The following is a 25,945-nucleotide window of genomic DNA, read 5'->3' as shown; positions in this document are numbered from 1 at the left end:
TCTCAGACGATGGCAGAAGCAGGAAATGATGCTGACAGGAAGAGTATATACAGGACCTGGGGACCAGGAGCCGAGTCTCATTAACTTGTCGTTTGGTCTTGAAGGTCCATAGGAATCTCTTTAAATTTTAGAAGCTAATCCAATTTCATGAGATGACACTTTGTATCGAAGGTCCGTAATACTCTTTTTGTGTCAGATACCTAGTTGAAAGAATAACAGGTTAACGCTTTGATCTGATCATTGGGACGATAGAGGGTTGGGGCTCATTGCTCCCACGTCCTCTTACACTCAATTTAACTGTGTACTTTGATTTTTTATGCATAAATGTTGTTGTTCTACATAGAAGTCCCAAACAAGCATCCCATATTTTTGTGCTCAAATTTTTGCTAGTTGTATTCCCTGGAACTCATTATTGGCCCCACGGCTGTGTTTGAAAGCCAGCTCCCCAGTGAAACTTTGTTGCAATATGTAATTTTATCCAGAATCTTCTTTTTCATTCTCCTCTTTTAAATATTATTTCCTAAAACAGCCCCTTAAAATATGGGCATTGCATGACAAAAACGGTGGTTTTTTATTTATTTATAACCCCAAGAAACCACACCCAGCATGAAGACCTCGTCACACTGGATTAACCAGCTATATCTACGGTCGTTGCGCCGGTGGCGTAAAACTGAGGCTAGGAACCCCTCCCTAGGGCCTATGCTGGGTGTCGGCTTGCACAGAGGGATGATGCTATCGATATTTTAACTTTTCTTGGATGAGGCCATTTCTTTATGCAGCTCCAGTAGTGCTAACGATCCATCTCAACATTTCTCGAGATGGACAATGCACCCATCCCGATAAACACCAAGATGGATGGTTATCAGGTAGGTTGCTGCATGCCCACCATCCAGCGAACGCTACATATAATGTGAATTCTTGGAGATGCTTGTGTACCATTTAATGTTGTCAAAAAATCGATATTGGGCCAGAGTAGATTTTCGAATAGATTCAGACTCGAACTGAATTGGCCAATTTTATTTTTTAAAATTAAAATATTGAAAATGGACCGATTCAGATCGATTTGCAACAATACCTACATCATCGCTACCATCTCTCAACAGATTTCATCAACTCGTCACTTTCAAATTTTTCTCTGAGCAACTACCAAAAAGGTCCTATATCTCGGTATGTGAGGAGAATGACTATACATCTTAGTCAAATCTGGTGCTGGTGATGAGAGAGGCAGGCAGAGAGACGACCATAAATCATGTCAAACAAATGGTAGGCCAGGCAGAGACATGTTTTCTGTTACAAAGAGTTAAAAAGATCCAATGCAGTTATTAATTCATGATTTGGCAAGATTGTTCAATCTCAAAACATCAAATTTTTTTATTATGCAGTTGGTTGTGTCCAAAACATGAAACAATCTCGAACAGATCTTACATGGTACCTTATCTTTTACCAAGAAAACTCGTACACTGAAATTGCAAGTTAGAAGGCTAGAAACATGTCTTCATGAAGCTTAGAATAAAACTACCGACAGCTGGTGCATACACCAGATTATCCGATACATAAATTTTGGCTAATCGCCAATGAAACGCCAGATAACATTCTAGTTCTGAATAGTGTGACGTATGACCTTAAACAGGGATTCCATGGTCCGAAATCTTTAAGATTTGTTTGTCAAGGGCAGTTCTCCGATGCTTCAATTGTGATGCCATGGAAGCCACCTGCAAACCAGACACTTTCATAAGTAACATGCATCAAAATACCACACCCTGTTGGTGTTAACTCTGTGCAAGCTAACCAGGCATCTCCATAAGAGCATGGAATTCTAGACTGGTTCTGAGGAAATCCCAGTTATGATGTAAAGAACTGCACTGCATGAATCTTAATAAAGTAGCTGTTGCTTTAGAACCAATCATGAAAGCAATGCATTAATTCCATGCATGAGCATGACCTACCGGTGGTCAATTTGTACCGTGAACTGGTCTGTGTGTATGTTGTGTGATTCGTCCTATATGAATGAAGCCAAAGCCAGATCCGAAGATAAGAAGCAAAAAACAGACAAGTGTAGAGCATGGGAGGTGCGTGACTTGCCTCTGCTCGAAGCCTTAAAGCCTCTCTTCCAGGAACTTCCCGCAACCCATCCACCAAATCTAGATGATAACTTATATTAGTTTACTATCCTTTAGAACTCAAGAAAAGGGTCTATAAACCAGAAAGACAACGATTTTGGAAAGAAAATAGGAAAATATTTACCCAATGCTTGTGACTCCATTTTGTAGACAGAATGTGCAAGCCTTTGAATTTCATGCCCAGCATTCCTGGAAAAGACCTGTGTTAAACTTATCAATAGAAACTGTGAAAAGGAATAAGTATTCTAAGAAATGCACAATGATAACTGAAATCTGCGCTTGTTACTTGAGCTTAGTATGACCACTATTCATCTCCTCTTGGGCAAAAGAAGCCCTCTCCAGTAGCTTTTTGCTCTCTTTCTTTATAAGATCAACTGATTGGCCAAGCTCTGTCACATTCCTTTCAGCTTTAAGAAACCATGCCTGCACCAAGATTTATGATCCAAAAGTTCTATGATTGTAATTTGAAAGTCCTGGAAGTATAGTAGCTAACTAGCTATGTTGCAGACAATTTCATCTGAAGCAGGTCTCAGATCTCGAACATTTCCCTAAGTTCATTTGTAACTTTCCTACTAGTTAATGGAGAGCATGTGGTAAGGATCCTAATATATTAGCGAAATTTCAAAAGAAATGCCACTTTAATCTGGGAGTGATTAAGATCTGGTTCAACACTTCAATTTTTCTATTAGTGCTGAGTTTTTTCCCTTATCGTATGTTTTTGGCTTTTTACGAAATTGTAGGGTGCATGCAATTAGTTTCCAAACATAAGGGACAAACTACACACTGCTTGTTCGTCAATGGAATTGAAGTAATTGTCATACTCCTATTAACAGTAGAACTTACATTATTAGGGAAAAGGAAAAAACTCTTGATTTCATAGCTTTTGATCTCACATACAACCAAGTATGATTTGCTGATGAGTTTTTAATCATATTTCAAGGAAAAGCTTGTTAAAGTATTTTTCTCTTGAACTGGATCTTCCACCATCTAAAGCCTAACTATGAATCATCTTAATGTGCTTCTAAGGAAACCTGTGTCAAATTCCAATTTTAAAGCTGGGTTAGTTGTGGCTCTCATTTACTCTGTTGTATATGACAGCCACAAAGTTACAAGGATACACGTACCATCAGCTAGTTGCTCACTTTCTCTCAGCATTGCAGTTGAGTCACAAAATGATTGATCGAGCCTAAAGTAAAATTGCTGTTGAATAAGAGTTTGCCTATGTAGAATTGCACGATCTTAACTGAGGGGTCTTTGGTTTGAACCCCACAGCAGGCTATCTACCAGCATGGTGCGGGCCCCTCCCACCCCAACACAAAACCAAAAACACTGGAGGAAAAAAAAATACGTGGCCCATCTCTAAGTCAACTTGGGGGCCAAGGACTTAGACAGCAATACACATCTTTGTTCCCCTACAAAAGATCCTAACAGAATTTAGTCTAGAAGCTGAGCCATCACAAAAGTTCATAGCTTCTGTTGGCCTACCAACTAAGCAAGCAAGACCAAACCCATTAGACACAAGCGTGCACTATTCCATTTAACTAACCACTAGAATTTTGTAATATTTGTACATAATTTTTTGGTAATGAGAGGGGCGCCACCCCCAGCATATACTTTTTCAGACCCACTATCTTATATGTTCTTGGTTGATAACAATTACAACTGCTTATGCATCTTGACTATTTAATCTGCTGCAAATTTTCATGGTCCACCACCATTAGATTGCCCTTTTCCCCTCATTTGAAGTGAATCAAGAGATACTCTTTTTCAGTTTTAGGATATTTTTTGTCCGATACACATGAGAGAAATCAAGCAAATAACTTAAGATTGGATCAAGCAACTAATACAGCATCAACACAAGCATGTTTCCCAAGCTTTATTTGAAATGTGCAACACAATTTGCCTTTATCAAGATGTAAAACATTTACCTACCTCTTCGCTTTGGAGACGGCCAAATGTTTGGCGGAACAAGAACCTCCTTGGACCTATGGATATAAAGTGAAAGGATGGTTAAAACAATAAAAAAAAAGAGAGATAATGGTGAGAACATACTTGTTTCCATATGATAGAGACCATTGTCACAGATATCGCTGATATTTTGAAAATATCACGATATTATCGGCTATTTCAAAGTAGTCGATAATATCGGGAATATATCGTGATATTTTCAAAATATCGCCAGAAACAAAATATCATGAAACTTTTTGATAAAATTTCATTTTTTATTTTAAGTTCGCATTTCCTATTTTTTTGTTTCTTTTATATTTTAAAACCTTTAAAACACGTTTTTTATATTTTTGAAAGAAAACTTATTATTTTCTTATCCTTTTTGTTGTTATTTATATTTTTTTTCAATTTTTTAAACTCCCGAGATTTTACTGAGATATTCCCAAGATTTATCAACTTTTGAAAATCTCTCCGAGAAATACCTTTGCCGAGAATTTACCTTTAACGATACAGGTGACTATGATAGAGACAAACTTATGAAAAATACCTCGCAAAAGAAGGAGACCTGCTATTACAGCTACTCCAGCTGTTGCAGCTGGGTGTTCCCGTGCACTCATCAATTCCTCTGTAAAGAAAATTATCTTGTTTTATTGCAAATTCCATAGTTCAATTAAAAATAAGAAAATGTAAGAAAATTAATTATGTAAAAAACTAAAAGAGCAATCAAAACAAAGGCCAGGTCCTTTGACAGACAGTGACAAGAATCACCTCTAATTTTCAGAAAAACAACATCTTCATAAGCTTTGTATTCGGATTTCACTTCTGGAATCAGATCCTGCAGCAAATGTGACAAATAAATCAATCCATCATCTGTTTAGAATTGGGGACTCATAGTTTTCCATGTCACCTCTGATACTGAATCGTACAACAAATAGAGCAAAATCTGCAGTTCATCCAAGCTGAGGTTGATGCAGAGCATAGTTACCGATATCACCGTTATTTTGGAAAATTTGCAATATTATCAGTATTTCAAGGTCAGCCGATATTTTCCGAGATTTTCAAAATATCAACAAAACATAAAATATCGACATATTATCCCAAGATATTTTTGAGACAAAAAAGATCTTTTTATATATTTTAAGTGTCTCTTTTTGTTTATTTTATATTTTAAAACCTTTTTTTTTCTTGCAAGAAAAATACTATAAAACCTATTATTTCTTGTCTTTTTTATTGTTCACAGCTTATGAGATTTTCCTGAGAAAATCACTTTTTGAAAATATCTTTGAAGAAAACCCTTGCCGAGAAATTACCTTGAACCATACAGGTGACTGTGATGCATAGTTGGTCACATCGGATTAGGACCCCATCATTGGTTTAAAATCCCTAATTTTAAGTAATGGCATATGAGTTTTGCCAATATGATTTTCAGTGTTCCAAAGGGGTTTGGCATAGTGGGATGGGGCCTAGGCTGCTAGGCAGTCGATTTAGGTTCAAATCCCATGGGTGTCATCCCTTGCGCAAGCCAAAGCATGGTGACTCCCATGGGGCAAGGGGTAAGCCCACGGAGTTTTACGCTGCCACGACAGTGATCGTAAGTACGGCAGGCAGATCCAGTGCGGCTAGGTCTCTGATCCTGTGGGCAGTCTCTCCATGTAAATATAAAAAAAAAATGATTTTCAATATATGTCTATAACAAATTATGAATTCTTAACTTTAGGACTTACATAGAATAGAAAGATACCACTTCTACTGACATATCAGGGAGAGACAAAAGTTTTAACTCTGTTTTACCTTCAAATTAATAACAGATATCATATGAGGTTACAACTCTGAAGTGAATGGGAATTGGGATCTATTACTGGCATGAACTGTAGCATTGAGTTAAACACTGATAGAACATTCATATCAATCAATTTCTAGAGACGCCCAATTGTATGACCTCAGATATCATATTAGTGTGAAACCTATCTAATGGCTCTAGAGACTTACAATATTTGATACCCAAAAAAATGAATATGTGAAAATTGGTGCATCTTAAGGGGAGCTACAAAGAAAAGTCAGAAGATATTTGTGAGGGTTAGTAAAATATTAACGTGGGTTATCTTATGGTGGGAATCATGTTAATACATGATGAAATATACTTCATAAATCTTATGTTAGAAGTTAGATCACTAATGTAGGATATGTTACTAGTACACACATGGCATCCACGAGCAAGACCTAGTTATGTGATCATCACTATATACTGTGAAAAACACAATCATAATAAGTAGGAACTAGTGTGCCCGAAATGAAGTTCAAAGGTTAAACTTATGAAGTGACCAAAGATTTATTTGAGAACTTTCATTGAAATAATCCACCACAGAGTCAAAGATGAACTCGAAAGCCCTTACAATGTACATTTCATTGGAAGAGGTGCTTGAATGAACCAACCCATCCAGAGGAATGGGATGAGTTGGGTGTTGCATCATTGAGCATAGTATAATGTCCCAACATCGTTCCCAATTCAATGGGAAAATGAAAAACATCCCTTTGATGGACAACCACGTTTGAAATCTCATTCGATTAAACAATTTTTGGTGACAATCTGACTAAACCACATAAAGAGACATTTACACATGATGCGTTTCGCATTTTTTGGGGGTTCGGGTCATACTTGAATAGATTGAAGATGCAGAGAGGAGGACTCCCCAATGGAGAGAGCGGAGCGGATGGCAGATGTGGTGGAGTCGAAGACGCTTCGGTTCGGGTCTTGCGCTTGCTGTGCTGTATAGACGCGCCCTGCCTTCTTTCCCTTCGACTTATTCGGTGGGGATGTTTCGTTAAGCTTCACAGTGTCTGTCATTAGTGTCTGCACGCCGGAAAGAGGGAGATTCCGGATTTCTGATTCCCAACCGCTGCGATTCCGGGGCGTTCGGATGGAATTCCCGGCTTAGCCGTCGCCCAGAAAAAAGGAGACGACGAAGGGGAGCCACCAACTCTCTCTCTCTCTCTCTCTCTCTCTCTCTCTTCTTCAGGTGAAAATGAACGTCACGGTCTTCCTCTTTTGCCTTCTCTTTTTCATTCCCTAGAGCATAACAGAATTTTGATGTTCCTAGATCTGTTTGGATACGTGGGGGTTTAAAGGGAGACAGAATTTTGATGTTCCTGGGGAATTCCAAATCCTGGTCGTTGTTTCGTTTGGGCTAGATGCTAGAGCTCGGGTCCTGGGTCCTGGGCCTGAGAAGGTCCTGCTCTAGCCTGAGTCCTATAAGATGGACAACTCTAGGAGCTAACCATGGATTGACCATTTTCTCAGCTCATTATACCCTAAGGAGTTGTTTGATCCCACTGCGCGGGACACCGCGGCCGATTGGATCACATATTTTAACAAACGTGAGACGCGGCGGACGCACGAAACACCGTCCGCCGCATCCAGCTTTGGGGGTAAACAGCGTTCCACCCTCCCCGTTACGAAATGAACAAGGACGGGAAACACAGTTAACAAAAAAAAAAGAAAAAAATATGCCTCGATGGGGGCGCCCTTCCCTTCCATCTCTCTCTCTCTCCCACGGCCGGAGCTGCCACGACCTCATCCACTCCGCTAACTCCATCCTCCTCCCAGTCCATCTCTGCCAATCTTGGTCGCATCGACGCCGTCATCCGCTCCCTCTCCGTCGGAGATCAGGGCAACGCGAGAGAACATTTGGGGGGTTTCTTGACGAATCCATGTTCCTCGATGCCGCTGATTGCGCTATGCCTTCTTTTGTAAAAGAGAAAGAAGAGGAACAACAAGGAAAAGGCAAAACTGGCAATGATCAGATGAGGGGAAGGGAGCCCTCTGCTATCGAAGGAAGGGAAGGAGACGACAGAAGGGTGGAGAGAGGAGTTGGCCGTCGGATGGATGGCCGACGGCCTCCTGCTAGGGCAGGACTCGGTGAAATCTTTTCTCGAATTGTGATTTTCTTATCTGTAAAAGAGTAACTGTATATTTTATTTCACTGAATTGAAAGTCTGTCCTGTCTAATATGGAGTTTTGCTTTGTGAATTTCATGTAGTGTAAAAATCAGCATTCTAGGAGAAAAAGGAAGGGAAAATATAATTGAAAAAAAATGGATATTTTATTGGTATGTTTCATGGAATCTGGATGCTCTAGACTTCTTAAACCAAACGTGATGAAATATAATGTGGCTGTGAAGTTTGTATTATTTTTTATATTGTTGAATTCATAGTGAGGTGAAATTTCTTATTTGGCTTGGTTTGAAAATTTGATCTTTGTGCGTCGAACGATCTGCTGTTGTTTTACAAATGTAAGGCAATCCAGAGGGATTCATAAGCAATCCATACTCCAGAGTCCTCTCTCTCTCTCTCGTGTCCATGTTGTCAGCGCACAGCCTAATTTATTTTTTTGTTCCCTGATTTCATAGGCAAGCCATCAAAGATGCCCTAAGGGCTTATTTGATTGCTTGTCTAAGCATGAACAAAACATATGTCTAGCACAAACAACATAATCCCAAGCCGTCTTATATGTATATATATATATATATATATATATATATATAAATTTTATTTAATATTATCCCATGTTGATTCAAAGGCACCATAAAGGCTTGTTTAATGACTTGTCCAAGATTAAAGATAACTAAAGAACAAAACAGATGTTCTGTCACAGCTGTACTCAGTCCGACGTTTGATGGCTTGTTTACATAAGCCATGTTTCTTATGTCCAATGTTCATTAGATGGGTTGTGTGAACAACATGCACACATATGGATAATGGGTCACATAACTTCATTTTGGATCATGCTACTCGATCCGTCCAACTATATGAGTGTTTTAATATGTTTATTATAGATTTTAGCTCTGGATATGAATCTCAGATTGGATCTAAAAACTAAAAAATATTTAAAATTTGAGTATTTTGAGAAAAAATAAGAATTAATTTTTTATATAAATGCTTTAAAGAAAAATAAACCATAAAATTAAATAAAAAAATACTAATTCAAACCCTAATAAAAAATAGCTCTAATCAAATACAAGAAAAGCCCTAATCAAATTAGCTATAAAAAGCCTTAATTGAAAAAGTTGATTCAAATCCCTAATCAAAGAAAATAAATAAATAAACTCTAATCAAATCAAAGCAAATTATAATAAAATTAACTATAAAAATCTCTAATTTAAATTTTTTGATTTAAAGCACTTATAAAAAAAATTAAATAAAAAATCCTAACCAAATTAACTAAAAAAATCCCTAATTTAAGAAATTTGATTCAAAACCCTAATAAAAAAAACTCTAATCAAATCAAAGAAAACTCTAATCAAATTAACTATAAAAAGCACTAATTTAAAATTTTTGATTCAAAGCTCTAATAAAAGAAATTCAAATAAAAAGTCCTAATCAAATTAACTCCAAAAGGTCATAATTTAAAAAATTTAATTCAAATCCCTAATAAAATAAAATCAATAAAAAAAACCTAATGAAATCAAAGAAAATTCCTAATCAAATTAACTAGAAAATCAAAGAAAAATCTTAATCAAATAAAAAAAAAAAACTAATCAAATCTCTAATCAGAGCCCTACAGCCCTAACCAGAGAGAAGAAGGGGAGAGAGAGAGACTAGGGTGTGTCACCGGTGGCCTCACCGCCCGGTTGCTGCTACAAGAGAGAGAGAATACCCCTCAACCCCAACTTTTTTTTGGGGTGGATGCATGAGACGTACCATCAAACAAGGCCTAATGGTCCAACTTGAGCACAACCTTGCTTGATCTGATGTCCAATTCCACCTCTGGTTATAATACCCTTTTAGAGTTCCTATACGTTCTGAAACATACTTGAGGTGTGACCTAACTTCTGACATTCCCAGGTCAAGCGTCTATAGTTTGTGGTATAGCCATATTCTTTGGCTACGCTACGAGCCTTGTCCAGTTTGAGTCGTCTGACATAAGTAAGCCCATGTGAGCTTGAGCCTAGGCATCCTTTAGTCTCGGCTCTACTTTGAGGTTCAGTCATTAGGCTTGACTATGGACTTTGTCAAGTCTACTTAACTGAGCATGAATTAAACCCACAATTACCAAAAGCTTTTAGAAGTGGGTGCCTAAACGATCAGATTCCTTTCAAACCCAGCCCATCTCGGGGCATATGTTCACCTCAAGGTTTGTGACCCCAAAATCCTTTCACGCAATGGTTTCCAGTCCAAATGCTGGAATGAATAATTTGTTAGTGAGCTAGGGGAGTAACGAATGACGACAACATGAATTATTCAGGTCATAGGCTCAGCTCGCAGTCAATCCAGGGCTCAGTCGGCCCAAGCCTCGGTCCATTGAAGTTACGCAGCAAGAATAAAATTTGGGCTTTGGTTGATGTGATAATGTTCCGCAGAATTTCTCTCATCTTGCTGAGGAGTCGCTTCTAGGGCTTTTGTTACACCCCAACCTAAAGGAAGCCACTTTCCCTTGGAAGAGATGCTCAAGAGGGAAAGTGATTCCCCATGGCCCATGGTGGAGATGTGAGCCCATTTTGATAGGAAAGATGTTTACCATGTGAGTACCAACCACATACTTCTTGTGAAGATGTTTGTTTCGCTTTCCTTAAAATAAATAAATAATGCCACCTGTTTGAACCAAGGTTTTTGCACCAGAGTAAGATGATGCACATAATTCATTCCCCTATGTCGGATCACAGAATACCTTAAAAAAAAAACTTTTTTTTTCAGGCATCCTTCCATACAAGCTTCAACAATACAAGATTGCATGCACATCTGGCTGATGTTAGAAAACAAAAAGGCCTTCTAAAAATTCTGTATGCACAGCCAGCTCCATGTCCATGGCAATTGCTCAACTTATCATCAAAGTTCAGTAAAAAGTGTCCGCGAGAAGACTGGGTGAGAGAAACAGCGTAGACCTGAATTCAGTTGTATGAGTGTTTACATGGTCCAAACATGCTGATGACAAGCGGATTCCTCAACTGGCCTGAACATGTAAACATCGTTTAGCATGATGACCTTGCGAGTAAATCATGTCCTTTTATCAAGATGGTGGACACATAAGAAAATTATAAAAAAAAAGGAAAAAAAAGAATTAAATCCTTCAAATCATGCATCATAATAAAAAATAAAGTCTGTGAGATTAAGGTTTGGTTTGTTTCATTCCCATCAATAAGAAAAGACTACCATGGGAAAGGCATCCCATCATGGGAAGGCCATCCCATGTGTGAAAAAATTCATATATGTAAATCTATTCGTAATGGGTGTGGTACCTATTAAATGCATGGTCAACGTCAAAAGAAACCCTTGATAACTGTGGGTCCCAAAGGAAAATGGAGTTGGCATGTTAGTTTCACCTGCATACCAAAATGAGGGGTTTCATAGGTAAACCACCCATTTTCGTGTGTAAAATGGGTGAAACAATCGAAGCCTAAATAAATACGACAAACCCTTGATCAACATCATAAAAACTATACGATTCATGACCGGATGCTCTAATCCAAAGGAAAGAAGGACCAGGGTTTTCATTCACTATTTTATTTGGAATCTTAGGGTCTAAGGCTCCTAAATTTCATCCATACCTTCTATTCACAATGAAAACAAGAATATATGATAAACAGAGATGACTCGGGAGCACCAGAATAAATTATGGAGAAGGATAAATATCACTCAAGGACAAATACCTATCCTCACTGAAGAAAGCTTCTCCTTGCAACAATCAGCTCAGGTAAGCTGTAGGATTACCAATGGATAGCCACAGTGACTGTTAAAGACCAACAAACCTAAGTTTAGGAATATGGGAGGGTAAGCCTCTTAATCTAGTGAACCGCCTCTCTCTACAGAGTGCTGCCTCCTCTTATTGGTGCTTCCCAAATAGCCATTTACATGTCATTTCATAGCCTTGGTATCTTGTTGCCTTTATTTTTCCTCTTGATGTTATTGCCAAAATAATTCTTCCAGAACAATTATCACTTTCCATAATCCAAACATCGCAAAATGTTTACCGACATATTTGGTACTCCAAATAAACACCAAGAAAGGTTGCATGATTAAAAGAATTTCAACCACAAATAACTAATCATGCATGGCTAATATAATACATTAAGGTAACCTATCATAACAATCAGGTTCAAGAGAAAAGACACAATCATGCACTGAAGGGAACAAAGAAAGTTGTCACGTAGTTGAATAAATCCTAGCAGCATAAGAGAAGAATGTACCATTCATGTGTGTTATAGTATTGTTAGAGATATTACCCAGAATGTTGCACTTGTCATAATAGGTTTTGACCACTTTGAATTTCCCAGATTTCTCCATTCATCTATACCATGCATTTTCTCATGCACCAATTCTAGGCTTCTCATCTATTTCTCCATCCATTATTCAGCTCAAACAACACACAAGACCAGTATTTCCCGTTTGTTCTTGCTACTTTAAATCAAAGAAGCATACTTCGTAGATTTAGTAACACAGTGGTAGAGACCTGAAATAAGGTTCTTAGATACAAATCAGTGTGTGGCAATGTCAGTCTGGAAGAATTGAAAAAGGAAATGACAAAAACTCATTGCTGGTGTGGATACCGCCTATATATGATGTATCAAAACAAATCATCAAATAGTTTTAGCAAGCCAAAGTTTGTTTTATAAATGGTTTTCTATGTCACATAGGTGCGGGTGTGGATGCAGGTGCGGGTGCGGGTATGGGTACGGGTGCGGCGATGCGGCACTTTAAAAAAACTTGGGTGCGGGGGTGCAGGGAGGATATATATATATATATATATATATATATAATTTTTAACAGTTTTAAGTTAACACTATGTGCATTTATGTATTTATATATATAATATAGATAAAAATGGACTTGATTAAGGTTAACTGAATCTACTTTTGAATAGAAATGGACCTCAGTGTGGTTGACTTCACCTAACACAGGAAGTTGTGTCCAAGTGTTGCACCCGCCTGGGTGCGGGTGCGGGTGCGACGCGGGTGCGGTGCCCTGTTAGAAGAGTCCGTGTGACATAGATGGTTTTGCTTAAAAATCTTTCCAAAGTTCCACAAGATAATAAAAATGGTGAGATTATCTTACAAATAAAAAAATTTGATTCCATGCATCACTATGAACAGGAAAAATAATTGAGCCTTGTTTTGGACTTGTTACTTACACTGCTAACTTGAATAGATCTACTAATACAGGACTTCAATTGTGGAGATTCACCAGTAGATGTAGACTCACCATCATCACCAGTGCTTTGCTTTGGATCCTGCAAAGACGAACTGTTAGTATGGTCCTCTCCCATGCAAGTGGAAAAGAAATGGCCTAATCTATGTGTTTTTGAGATTGAAGACATGGAGTTCCCCAGGTAGAGGTGGCCATACAATAGATAGGCGAGAAGCTATGTCACAGGGACTCTTCAACTAGGTGCCGCACCCGCACCCGCACCCGATGTGGTCAACCTGACCCTGGGTGCAGTCAACACACCCAGAGTCATTTATGTCCAACTTTTGGACTTTATATATATATATATATATATAATTTTTTATATTTTTGCAGCACCCCCGCACCCAAGTTTTTTTAAAGTGTCGCACCCGCACCTGCACCCATGTGACATAGGCGAGAAGGTTCCTCCAGAACAGAGTCTGAAAGATAAGGGCACCATGATTCAAAAACAAGCACTTATTCAAGAACTGGATGCCGAGAGAGACCTGCTCAATTCAGGCATACAAGCATGTGCTTGTAACTTTATATTTGAAACACTTTAGGTGCATTCAGGTTTGAGTACCACCACAAACTGGAAATTCAGTGAATTTTTCTTCTGAAAGCTTTCGAACAGTCAAATTGACAGGCCATAGTGCTTGGTGAGCTCCCCATCAAAATTCTTATGCAACATTTGAAGTGGAAACAATGGACAGGAATTGAAAAAAAAAAATCTCTTGTGCATTATTGGCAATCACAACCTTTAATACATACTAAAGTATAAGGCTTGGTCAGCTTATGTAAAACCCAAGCACTATGAACAGTCAAATTGACAGGCCATAGTGCTTGGTGAGCTCCCCATCAAAATTCTTATGCAACATTTGAAGTGGAAACAATGGACAGGAATTGAAAAAAAAAAATCTCTTGTGCATTATTGGCAATCACAACCTTTAATACACACTAAAGTATAAGGCTTGGTCAGCTTATGTAAAACCCCCTCCGGCATAGTCGCCGGAGGGGATAAACATTAAGTTTAAAAAAAAAAAAAATAAACATTTTTACGTTGGTTGTTATTATATTGTTATTGATTAGCATGATAGTTTTGAGAGACCATGACATGCATAAATTTCATGCTTGGCGTTTAGAGTTGATTTATATACTTGTTGATGTGATATGCAAGTTAGTTTTGATATGTCATGCATGATGAAAAGAAAATCGAATTGTGATTGCATATTTACATGATTGCTAAATATCATGCATTGTGATGAGACCATGTTTAGTTTAGAGTCTCATTTAATCTATTCACGTGTGAATAGATACTTTGAGATCAGCATGCATGACCCCTTAAATCTCGAAAGTGGCGACCTGTGGCAAGGGCTACCTGGTTCGCGGCTAGAGTGCAGCCATGCATGCTAAGTGAGAGAGGTGTGAGTCCTAATGTCACTATGAGATTAAGAATGAGATTGTTGTGATTAGTCATGACACCACTCGTGAGAGAACGAGTGAACTTTGAATGTGAGAATATTGTTCAATGTGTGAACTTAGTTATGACTTAGGATTTCACTCACACTGGTTTGGGACTCTAGAGGATCATGGATGGTTGACAACCATCATGTTTAGGATGTAGCATGAACCATGCCGAGATTGAGAGCTTGATCTCTCGGCTAGCTACCGGTGGGGTCCCCGTGGTGGTTCACTGCAGTGTCTGGTGGTCTGGGGACCACTGGGAGTGTATGGTTCATTGTTTGGCCAACACGTAGAATTGGGGTGTTCTACAGGGTTGCTACGCCCATAGATGGCTATTACTGGTATAGCCAACCTAGAAATAGTTGTGTGAAAGAGAGTATTTGAGAATGATAATGAGGGAAAATTAAAATATACAAACATGTGTGGTGTATCGAGAATTAAAATAAGACTAAGGGCTTAGAGCCCACTACAGTTGTAAATTGTTGTTTATTTACTTATGATTATTTCTTACTGGGTTGTAGACTCACCCCCATTTTTGTTTAATTACAACTGTAGGTTCCACGCATTAGGTCAGTCGCTTGGGAGCATCTTTTTCGGTCTACAGTAGAGCATTGGTATTTTTACTTTCCTTGTCATTGAGAATAAATTGTAATGGCTTTTATTCTGTTATGAATGATGAACATTGTAAGAAAAAATTTATTTATGAGAATGAAATGAAAAGTTTTTTTTTAGCCACGTTTTCTCTATGTAAGCTTTGCACTCTTCCCTCTGGGAAGTAATACCAACCGAACTCGGACTCCTGAGGTCCCAGATCGGGGTGTTACAAAGTGGTATCAAAGTCAGGTTTACACAGAAAAACTGTTCATTATTCGTAATAAGACTCAATGACAAGATGTAAGTCTCTGCTTGTATAATACATGTTAGTGATTAAATAATTACATATTTAGGAATGACTAACAATCAAGGAAACAACGAAGTCCCACGGGCTCAAGACCCAACTGAGTCTCCCATGGTAGGGAGAGAGGAATTCTTCGCCGCAATGGCGATGGTTACTGAAGTCATCACAAGCATGACTCAAGTAGTTAGAGAGTTAACGCCTCAGCCCCCTCCGATCTACATCATTCTCGGAGACCGAGACGGTTATCATCAGAACTACCCCTATACTACTCAGGGGCCACATCCTCCACCTTACGGAAGGAGGAATCGACAATGCAACTGTTAGAGAGCAAGGTCGGCACGTGGGAGGATGGGGGGAAATCAGATGGCGGCTCAAGGAAAGCATCCCTTAGCGCAAACATTGCGTTTCAGGGAGGGTTTTGTAAGGGCACAACATATGTTCTGAGCCATTTAGGTAACTGTCATGAGTGCAACCAATTGAGAAATTGTAAATCTGATCGAGGAGTTTATTGCTGAAGAAACTAGGAGATGAATAATTCAGGCCATAGACACAATATGACTTGCTGTATAAGCAAATAGAAACATCCCAAGACTAGTTTAGGGATGAGCAACATCGAGAAATTTGTGGGAGAGAGGCAAAGATGAAGATCTCACTGTTGATCTTGCCTCACCTACCCAACCTCTCACTTTACTCTTATATAATATGAGTATCATTTTTATGCCTGACGATCTCACGATTGATCATACTTTACTCCTATATAACTTGAATGCTCCTTCTATGACCCACCCTTAGCAGACGCGAATTGGTTTAAAGAGAGAACCAAGCTGTTGAGTAGTCAAAGAGTAACATGACGATGAATTCAGGAATACTTAGCTTTATTTAGTCTAGTTCGATTATCTATTATTTTGCTTTGTGTTCTTCTTGGTTGCTTAGTAATATTTTATTTATGTGTACTTGGATGAGCAATGAAATAAGACATTTTTAAGTAACTGAGTGGCGTAATCGTTAATATGTGATAGAGTTTTTATACGAGTATAAATGAATCAAATAAGAAGCCTATTACGCGATTAATTTAATGTAGCATATGAATTGTTTGACTCTATAGCTACACATAGTTTTACCATTTCAACTTTTGGAAAACGGTTGTCAGTGGCACCTTCACGATTGAATGTTTCTTACTTAATAGAGACACCCATATGAGCAACCACCATTGTGAATACTGTGTATCCTAATTGCATTGTAAAAATCGAAGATCACGAGTTGCCTGTGAACTTGTTGCAACTCGACTTCAAAAATCTAGATATTGTTCTAGCATGGATTGATTGTCAGACCATCATGTCACTATAGATTGTAGAAGAAAGTGTGTCAGCTTTCAAATACCCCATACTCCAACTTTCACATACCAGAGTGTTAGAAAGTTACATAAGTCGGCTATCATATCGTGTTTAAAGGCCAATATATATATTGAAAAAGGATGCATGAGATTCCTGACGTACATGAAAACCGAAGAGAAAGAAGATCTCACCATATCAGATGTAGACATAGTTCGAGAATATGATGATGTCTTTCCATAAGATCTTTCAGGTCTCCCTCCTGATCGGGAGACTGAGTTCCAAATCGATCTAGTTCCGGGAACAACACCCATTTCGAAGGCTCCCTATCGGATGGGCCCTGCGGAACTCAAGGAGCAAATACAGGAGTTATTGGAGAAAGGATTTATTCGACCTTCAGTATCTCCTTGGGGTGCTCCAATTTTGTTCGTGAAGAAGAAGGACGGATCACTGTGTATGTGTATAAACTATCGTCAATTGAATGCAGTAACCATAAAGAATAAATACCCGTTGCCGAGAATTGACGATTTATTTGATCAACTGCAAGGAGCGGCATGCTTCTCAAAGTTGGATTTGAGATCAGGTTATCATCAATTGAGAATTAAGAAGGAAGATGTGGCCAAGACAGCATTCAGATCAAGATATGGCCATTATAAATTTATGGTCATGCCTTTTGGTCTGACCAACGCACCAGCTGCCTTCATGGACATGATAAATAGAGTGTTCAGACCTTATTTGGACAAGTTCGTCGTGGTATTTGTCGATGACATCCTCATATACTCTACCTTAAAAGAGCAACATGAAGGGCATCTGAGGGTAGTTCTGCAGACACTTAGAGAACATAAGCTCTATGCCAAATTCTCTAAGTGTACTTTTTGGTTAGAACAAGTGTCCTTTCTTGGACACATTGGTTCTAAAGACGGGATTATGGTGAACCCTGCAAAGATTGAAGCAGTCACCAATTGGTCAAGACCCAAGAATGCTACTGAGATTCGCAGCTTTTTGGGGTTAGCTGGGTACTATCGGAGATTCGTTGAAGGATTTTCGTTGTTGGCGGCTCCTATGACGAAGCTCACAAAGAAAGATGTAAAGTTCGAGTGCAATGAAAAATGTGAGCAAAGCTTTCAGGAGATAAAGAAGCGTTTGACCACTGCTCCAGTGTTGGTCTTACCTTCTGGATCTAAAGGTTTCACTATTTATAGTGATGCCTCTCACAAAGGATTGGGTTGTGTTCTGATGCAACACGAAAATGTGATAACTTATGCATCTCGTCAGCTCAAAACTCATGAAGTCAACTATCCGACGCATTATCTGGAGTTAGCAGCGGTGGTTTTTGCCCTTAAGATATGGAGGCACTATCTCTATGGCGAGCAATTTGAGGTCTTTACCGACCATCAAAGCCTTAAGTATTTAATTTCTCAGAAAGATTTGAATTTGAGGCAAAGGAGATGGTTGAAATTTCTGAAAGATTATGATTTCGAGCTAAAATACCATCCGGCTAAGGCAAATATAGTCGTTGATGCTCTTAGCAGAAAGGCAGGAGCTCTAGCTAAACTTGCAGATTGAGAGTTATTTTCCTCGATGGCTCATCAGAAGGCAAAAACTCAATGCTTACCAGGTCGATTATTATTTGTGCAAACCACATTGAAGTCAGAATTGTGGGATCAAATTAAGGAAAAGCATCTCTTAGACCCAGAATTTATGCAATTAAGGAAGAAGATCTCAGAAAGTGTAGAATCAGAATTCAATATTGATGATGAAGGACTTCTTAGATATCGTTAGAGAGTTTGCATTCCCAAAGATGATCAACTTAGAAATCTGTTGATAGAAGAAGCACATCATTCTAGATATGCCATCTATCCCGGTAGCACCAAAATGTACCGAGATCTGAAAGATACGTTTTGGTGGAATGGTATGAAGAGAGACATTGATGAATTTGTTAGCAAATGTCTAGTATGTCAGCAGGTGAAGATTGAGCACCAAAGACCAGGTGGTCTTTTGCAACCACTCCCCATTCCCGAGTGGAAGTGGGCGGACATATCAATGGACTTCGTTTCGGGGCTTCCAAAGACGAAGAATGGGATGGATTCAGTGTGGGTGATTGTCGACAGGCTAACTAAGTAAGCTCACTTTTTAGTTTGTAAGACAACTCACTCGTGTGACCAACTGACTCAATTGTTTATTAGAGAAATTGTAAGACTTCATGGAGTACCTGATTCAATTGTCTCAGATAGAGAATCGAAGTTCACATCACGATTTTGGCAAAGCTTTCAAGAAGCTATGGGGACACAATTAAAAATGAGTACAGCTTTTCACCCTCAGTCAGATGGTCAGTCAGAGCGAACCATTCAGACCCTTGAGGACATGCTCCGGGCATGTAGTTTGGAGTATAGCGACTCGTGGAATGATATTTTGCCATTAATGGAGTTTGCCTACAACAACAACTTTCAAACAAGTATAGGCATGGCTCCATTTGAGGCATTGTATGGTCGACGATGTCGAACTCCATTGTGTTGGGATGAAGTCAGAGAAAGGAGTTTGTTAGGACCAGAGATGGTTCAGCGAATGACAGATCAAGTGAGATTCATTCGAGAGCGTCTTCTCACAGCACAAAGTCGTCAGAAGAGTTATGCGGATAAAAGACGTCGTGAGTTAGAATTTGAGCAAGGTGATCACGTGTTTTTAAAGATATCTCCGTTTAAGGGAGTAATGCGTTTTGGTCGAAGAGGAAAGTTGAATCCCAGATATATTGGACCTTTTGAGATACTTGCGAAGGTTGGTCAGGCAGCATACCGGTTAGCTCTACCTCCTTCCTTATCTCGAATTCACAATGTGTTCCATGTTACGAAAGTACGTGTCAGATCCCTCTCACATATTGGATATAGTCGAGACTGTATTAAATTTACAAGATGATTTGAGTATGAGAGAAAAACCCATCGAAATCCTGGACACGAAAGTGCAAAAACTCAGAAACAAGGAGTTATCTCTGGTTTTGGTTAAGTGGAGTCATCACAATAATAAGGAGGCTACTTGGGAGCGTGAATCTGATATCCGAGAGCAATTTCCACATTTGTTTTCAGGTAAGATTCGGGACGAATCTTCTTTTAAGGGGGGTAGAATTGTAAAACCCCCTCCGGCATAGTCGTCGGAGGGGATAAACATTAAGTTTTTTTTAAAAAAAAAAAAATAGAAACTGCGGTTTCCCCAAAAGGGAAACCGCGTAACGAGAGGGGTGAGGATAAACCTCACCCCCCAAAATCCGCGGAAAGAGGGGGGGGGGGGGGCGAGGTTATCCCCTCACCCTGCGTGAGGGTTATAAAAACCCTCACGCAGGTCCTCTTTACGCACCCCGCATCGAGAGAAATCAGAGAGAGAGAGAAGGAGACTTACCGACGACGGCGGCAGTAGCGGCGACAGCGGCGGCAGTGAGGTAAGTCCGACCTCCCCATCTTCTTCTTCGTTCTTCCTTCCTATTAAGAGATCAGAGGGCCGGCAGCCATGGCTGCCGGCGAGTTACAGTTAAAGGGAAAAAAAATCAAACAGTCAGAGAAAGAGGGAGGGGTCGGCCGGCCCCTATGGCGGCCGACTCCGACGGCCGACCCCGGCGACTGGCCGACGTCTTTGGCCAGTCCCGGAGGCCGACTCAGATAGGTGGGTGGAGAGAGAGGGTCGGCAGAGGCAGACCCTCTGCATCAGATCGGAAGGGGCGCAACCCCTTCCGCCTTTTTTAATTGGGGAGACCGGTTCGGTCTGGGTGCGACCCAGACCGAGCCCACCGGTCTGGGTCGCGCCCAGACCGAGTGTTTAAAAAAAAAAATGGTTCGGTCTGGGTGCGACCCAGACCGAACCGGGTTGGTCCGGGTCGCACCCAGACCAAGCCGGGTCACGTGGATTGGGCGAACCGGTTCGGGTCGAACCAGTTCAAGCCAAACCGGTTCAAGTTGAACCGGTTCAAGCCAAACCGGTTCAAGTCGAACCGGTTCATGCCGAACCGGTTCAAGTCGAACCGGTTCAGGCCGAACTTGTTCAAGCCGAAACGGTTTGGGTCGAACCGGTTCAAGCCAAACCGATTCAGTTAATTGTGGGTTTAAGTAGACCAGATCGGGTCTGAACCGATCCGGTTGAAAAAAAAAATCAAAACCGAACCATTCGGGTCTGGATCTAGGTTTCCAGTTCGGACCCAGTTCAGTCTGGACCTGTCTCAGATCCAGATTAATCAGGTCTAGATCTGACTGGATCAGTCTCGGATCTTGACCCAGTCAGACAGGTTTGGACCCAGTCTGATGATCCTGGATCCAGTCAGGCAGATCTGGATCCAATCAGACTGTCCAAGATCCAGCCCAACAGGCCCAGATCCAATCAATCTGTCTTGGATCCAGTCAGGCTATTCTGGATCCAGTCAGAATGGAATGGATCCAGTTCAGACCCATTTAGACTTTCTGGATCCACTCAAGCAGTTTTGGATCCAGTTATGAAATGGATCTGAATCCAAACAGACAGGGTTTGGATCCAGATAAGAGTTGGATCATAAGATAGTCTCGGATTGGCCCGAAATCTGAAATGTACCAAGAGATCCATTTGGATCTGTGAGATCCATTTCAGTAAAACGGGCATATCTTCGCACTCCGAACTCGGAATCGAGTGAGGTTTGGTGCGTTGGATTCGTATTGAAGAGGGGAATCCAATAGTCTATGAAATTCAGTCAAACTTGAATTACAGAAACTGTGGTTTCTTTAATAAGATTTGAGAGGGGTATTTTGGTAATTTTAGTAAGAAGTTTGTGAACTGATTAAAGTATATTACCTTAATGACCAGATCCTAGTGTTAGAGCTTCGTGAGACTCGATTTCGGAGAGAGCACAGAGTCAGCACTTGAGGTAAGGGATATTATAAGTAATCTTAGATGTAAATAAACATTTTTACGTTGGTTGTTATTATATTGTTATTGATTAGCATGATAGTTTTGAGAGACCATGACATACATAAATTTCATGCTTGGCGTTTAGAGTTGATTTATATACTTGTTGATGTGATATGCAAGTTAGTTTTGATATGTCATGCATGATGAAAAGAAAATCGAATTGTGATTGCATATTTATATGATTGTTAAATATCATGCATTGTGATGAGACCATGTTTAGTTTAGAGTCTCATTTAATCTATTCACGTGTGAATAGATACTTTGAGATCAGCATGCATGACCCCTTAAATCCCGGAAGTGGCGACCTGTGGCAAGGGCTACCTGGTTCGCGGCTAGAGTGCAGCCATGCATGCTAAGTGAGAGAGGTGTGAGTCCTAATGTCACTATGAGATTAAGAATGAGATTGTTGTGATTAGTCAAGACACCACTCGTGAGAGAACGAGTGAACTTTGCATGTGAGAATATTGTTCAATGTGTGAACTTAGTTATGACTTAGGATTTCACTCACACTGGTTTGGGACTCTAGAGGATCATGGATGGTTGACAACCATCATGTTTAGGATGTAGCATGAACCATGCCGAGATTGAGAGCTTGACCTCTCGGCTAGCTACCGGTGGGGTCCCCGTGGTGGTTCACTGCAGTGTCTGGTGGTCTGGGGACCACTAGGAGTGTATGGTTCATTGTTTGGCCAACACGTAGAATTGGGGTGTTCTACAGGGTTGCTACGCCCATAGATGACTATTACCGGTATAGCCAACCTAGAAATAGTTGTGTGAAAGAGAGTATTTGAGAATGATAATGGGAGAAAATTAAAATATACAAACATGTGTGGTGTATGGAGAATTAAAATAAGACTAAGGGCTTAGAGCTCACTACAGTTGTAAATTGTTGTTTATTTACTTATGATTATTTCTTACTGGGTTGTAGACTCACCCCCATTTTTGTTTAATTACAACTGTAAGTTCCAGGCATTAGGTCAGTCGCTTGGGAGCAGTTTTTTCAGTCTACAGTAGAGCATTGGTATTTTTACTTTCCTTGTCATTGAAAATAAATTGTAATTGCTTTTATTCTGTTATGAATGATGAACATTGTAATAAAAAGTTTATTTATGAGAATGAAATGAAAAGTTGTTTTTTAGCCACGTTTTCTCTGTATAAGCTTTGCACTCTTCCCTCTGGGAAGTAATACCAACCGAACTCGGACTCCTGAGGTCCCAGATCGGGGTGTTACAGCTTAGCTGAGTCGATTCTCAATATTTGTCTGAAAGAGAACTTTATATGGGAGATTCTCTTTGTGAAAGGCTTAAAAATGAAGTTGACCATGGTTACATTGGTAACAGAAGGAGATCCAACAGGGTGTGAGAACCACATCTGTTCTCAATGAGCACCTCAAAAAAAAAGGAACATGATAGTCGAAAACAGAAAATCAAGCAACCAGATAGGCTATTTGTTTCTAAAATTGTTGATTCCTAAGGAGGTCAGACAAAAGTCATTCATGTAGTTTATTTGTTACAATTATGTATTAAATGGTAGGGCAGTCCGAAGACTTGATTGTATTAGCCATAAGAGAGAGATGGTCTTTGCATGGTGAATCAGAAAATTGACACAACCATACAGTTCATCAGCATGATGAGAATCAAGAATCTCAAATGGCTCCCATTATGCCTGCCTATTACAAAAATGATGTGGACTAACACTAGGCAGAGAAACATCAGAAAAAAGGAACAGTTCAAGACAACCAATTCGGTCTCCAGATGGTTGCAGTGATGAAAACAAGAGGCAAACGAAGTCAAATATGCAACTTCACCAAAAGTGTGAATGGGTTGTATAGAAAACTTGGAAGCAACCAATACAGCGAATGACACTCATATGAATGATGCAACATTTATCAAGGTGAAACTACAAAAGGAAATTTTACCCGGCGTGCATGTCCTCCATCTTGAACATCTTCAAAGAGAGAGGAGTAATAAGCAGGATCGTAAATAGAACCTCCAACAGCATCGCAGTTATCAGAGTTCTGCCTAACAATCGGATAGTTTGCAGAATTCAGGAAACTAGTTCTCAAGTCAAAATTCGCATCGCGGCAAACCATATCCACACACGAAGCCCCCAATCTGTACATTTGAATCCATGCAAACGACGACAACAACCTCACTGAGAACCCGATAATTTCCATCCACAAGGCGACTCTAAGCGAAAAAATAATAACGCCTCCATACTTCTCCGAAGGGACATTCCTGCAGAGACCACAGAATCAATTACAAATTGAGAGCAAAGTCAAAATCTTACGTGCTTGAACCCTAAAACGTGGGTTCCACATGCATTCAAGAGCCTCCAAATCGGCGAAAGATCAACAGGGAAAAAAGAGAAGATAAAAGAATCCAATGGTGGACACAATTTGGGGAAAATATGGCAATCGAAACAATTGGATCAATGTGAAAACAGAAGTAGCGGGAGAATTCGAGATATCGTCGGTACCATATTTCCCGGAAGAAGAGGACGAACCAATAAATGTCGAGCACAATCTCACAGACCAAAAGAACGGCGTAGGTTCGTCCGAGGCTCTGGATGCTGCTCTCGATTGCAACGAGCGCGAACAGCGATACCACCAGGTTAATCAGCAACACTCCATTGTAGAAAGCTCCGATGGATCCGACCAGAGCACAGCCGATCTGTACATCGAAAACACCACATGTCTCAGAAAGAAGAAAGATTCAATCGTATCCATGCACGAATTCAAACGAGAAAAAAGAAGGAATCAAAATTCACAAGCCTGAAAAAACGGAGTGAGGGCGATCGGGCTTACCTGAATGTAAATGAGGAAGACAGCGACGGATTGGATCCTATCGTAGTCGCGAAGCCATGACCGAACTGTCGACCATGCTGGTGAAGAACAGAGCATTATTGATCCCCTGGAAGGAGGTAGAATTTATATCGGGTTTTCGATCTTTGGGAATTCGGAGAAAGAGGGGATCGCGTGTTAAAATGCATCGAAGAAGAGAGAGAGAGAGAGAGAGAGAGAGATTAGGGTTTTTGACTCGGGAATTAGAGGTGTGAAGGAACCAACTGGCTCGTGTGAAGAAGAAGAAGAAGAAGGGAAGAGGGAAAGCATATGCTTTGTTGTTTCGAAAGGGAAGGGAAGAGGCGACGACAGGAAGCGGGAGAAGGCAAACCGTCCATCGCCCGTTACACGTGGTGCTCTGCTCGATGACACCAAACGTCGTCGCCAGTGGGCGCCCGGGACTGGGACTGAGAGGCCTTTGTCCAGTTGAGAGTCGGCTTTGCTTGCTTCATCATAAGTCAGTCTGACTCGCAACAGCACCCTCGACTCTGCTTTGCTTGTGAAACTGAAGGTGAAAGTGGGACTCCTGACTAACCGTTTTTTTTTTATCAATTTTGAAGGCCTTTTTTTCTTTTTTTTTTGAATTCTCTGCTTTTTACGAAAAAAATTAAAACTCAGTGGCACATGGTATCTCATGGGAACTTCTTTCAGTTGGGTGGTGGTTTGGATTACCGACAAAAATAAAATCAATGGTCTATAAATTGAGAAATTTTCTAAATAATTTGAACAAGACTTAAGCAACCAATAAATACATTCACCATGCAAGAAATTTAGAGAAAGATCAATAGACGATAGAATGCTCCAAACCAACCAGTTTTTTTAGAAGTGTGTGTACAAAGTTCACATGTTTGATAAGAAACCAAGAAAGAGGTAAAAAGCTTCTCTTCTTTGTGAACATCTTATGAAATTCAACAAACGCATGGCAGACATATGCAATAAAACCCGAAAACAATAAGGTGTATTTGGATTTTTTTGCTCATAAATATGAATATTTGTGATTTTTTCTTCATAAATGATGAAATACGTTTTCTGATTGCCAAAGATAGGAACGCCAAGCCCATGTCACATCAGATCCTTGAATTTAACAACTGAAGTAGTTGAACACATCATAAATCTTATGCAACCACCTCCACTATCCCAAACACATAATCCAAATAATGTAAGCAAAGAATACACCCAATTTATGTAAAAAGTACTTCAGAAAAAAAAAAAAAGAGGAACACAATCCACCATGTGAAAAAAAAAAAGTTACAACACTGTGTTATTC

At 39.8% G+C, this 25,945-nt stretch overlaps 1 protein-coding gene across 2 annotated transcripts; it reads right to left on the bottom strand.

The window, feature by feature from the left end:
- Positions 1-1,346: 1,346 nt before the first annotated feature.
- LOC149814025 (uncharacterized) lies at positions 1,347-25,089 on the bottom strand. 2 transcript variants are annotated; one of them, XM_089988360.1, is made up of 11 exons: positions 24,643-25,089; positions 24,315-24,508; positions 23,755-24,073; positions 13,189-13,287; positions 4,836-4,902; positions 4,615-4,692; positions 4,053-4,105; positions 2,407-2,543; positions 2,245-2,320; positions 2,083-2,141; positions 1,347-1,712 (listed from the first exon to the last, which is right to left on the bottom strand). In XM_089988360.1, exons 1-10 carry the CDS (start codon positions 24,736-24,738, stop codon positions 2,097-2,099), a joined length of 1,164 nt encoding a protein of 387 aa, XP_089844486.1. In that variant the 5' UTR covers positions 24,739-25,089; the 3' UTR covers positions 1,347-1,712; positions 2,083-2,096. The 2 variants fall into 2 exon arrangements, with proteins under 2 accessions (XP_089844486.1, XP_089844485.1); XM_089988359.1 differs by having other exon boundaries at positions 2,245-2,309.
- Between the last annotated feature and the right edge of the window lie 856 nt (positions 25,090-25,945).

The sequence above is a fragment of the Nuphar pumila genome, chromosome 15 (genome assembly GCF_984573655.1).
Source record: "Nuphar pumila chromosome 15, dmNupPumi1.hap1.1, whole genome shotgun sequence".
NCBI classification, from domain to species: domain Eukaryota; kingdom Viridiplantae; phylum Streptophyta; class Magnoliopsida; order Nymphaeales; family Nymphaeaceae; genus Nuphar; species Nuphar pumila.
The sequence above is the reverse complement of the archived record's forward strand: the minus strand, read 5'-3'. Positions and strand labels throughout refer to the sequence as shown.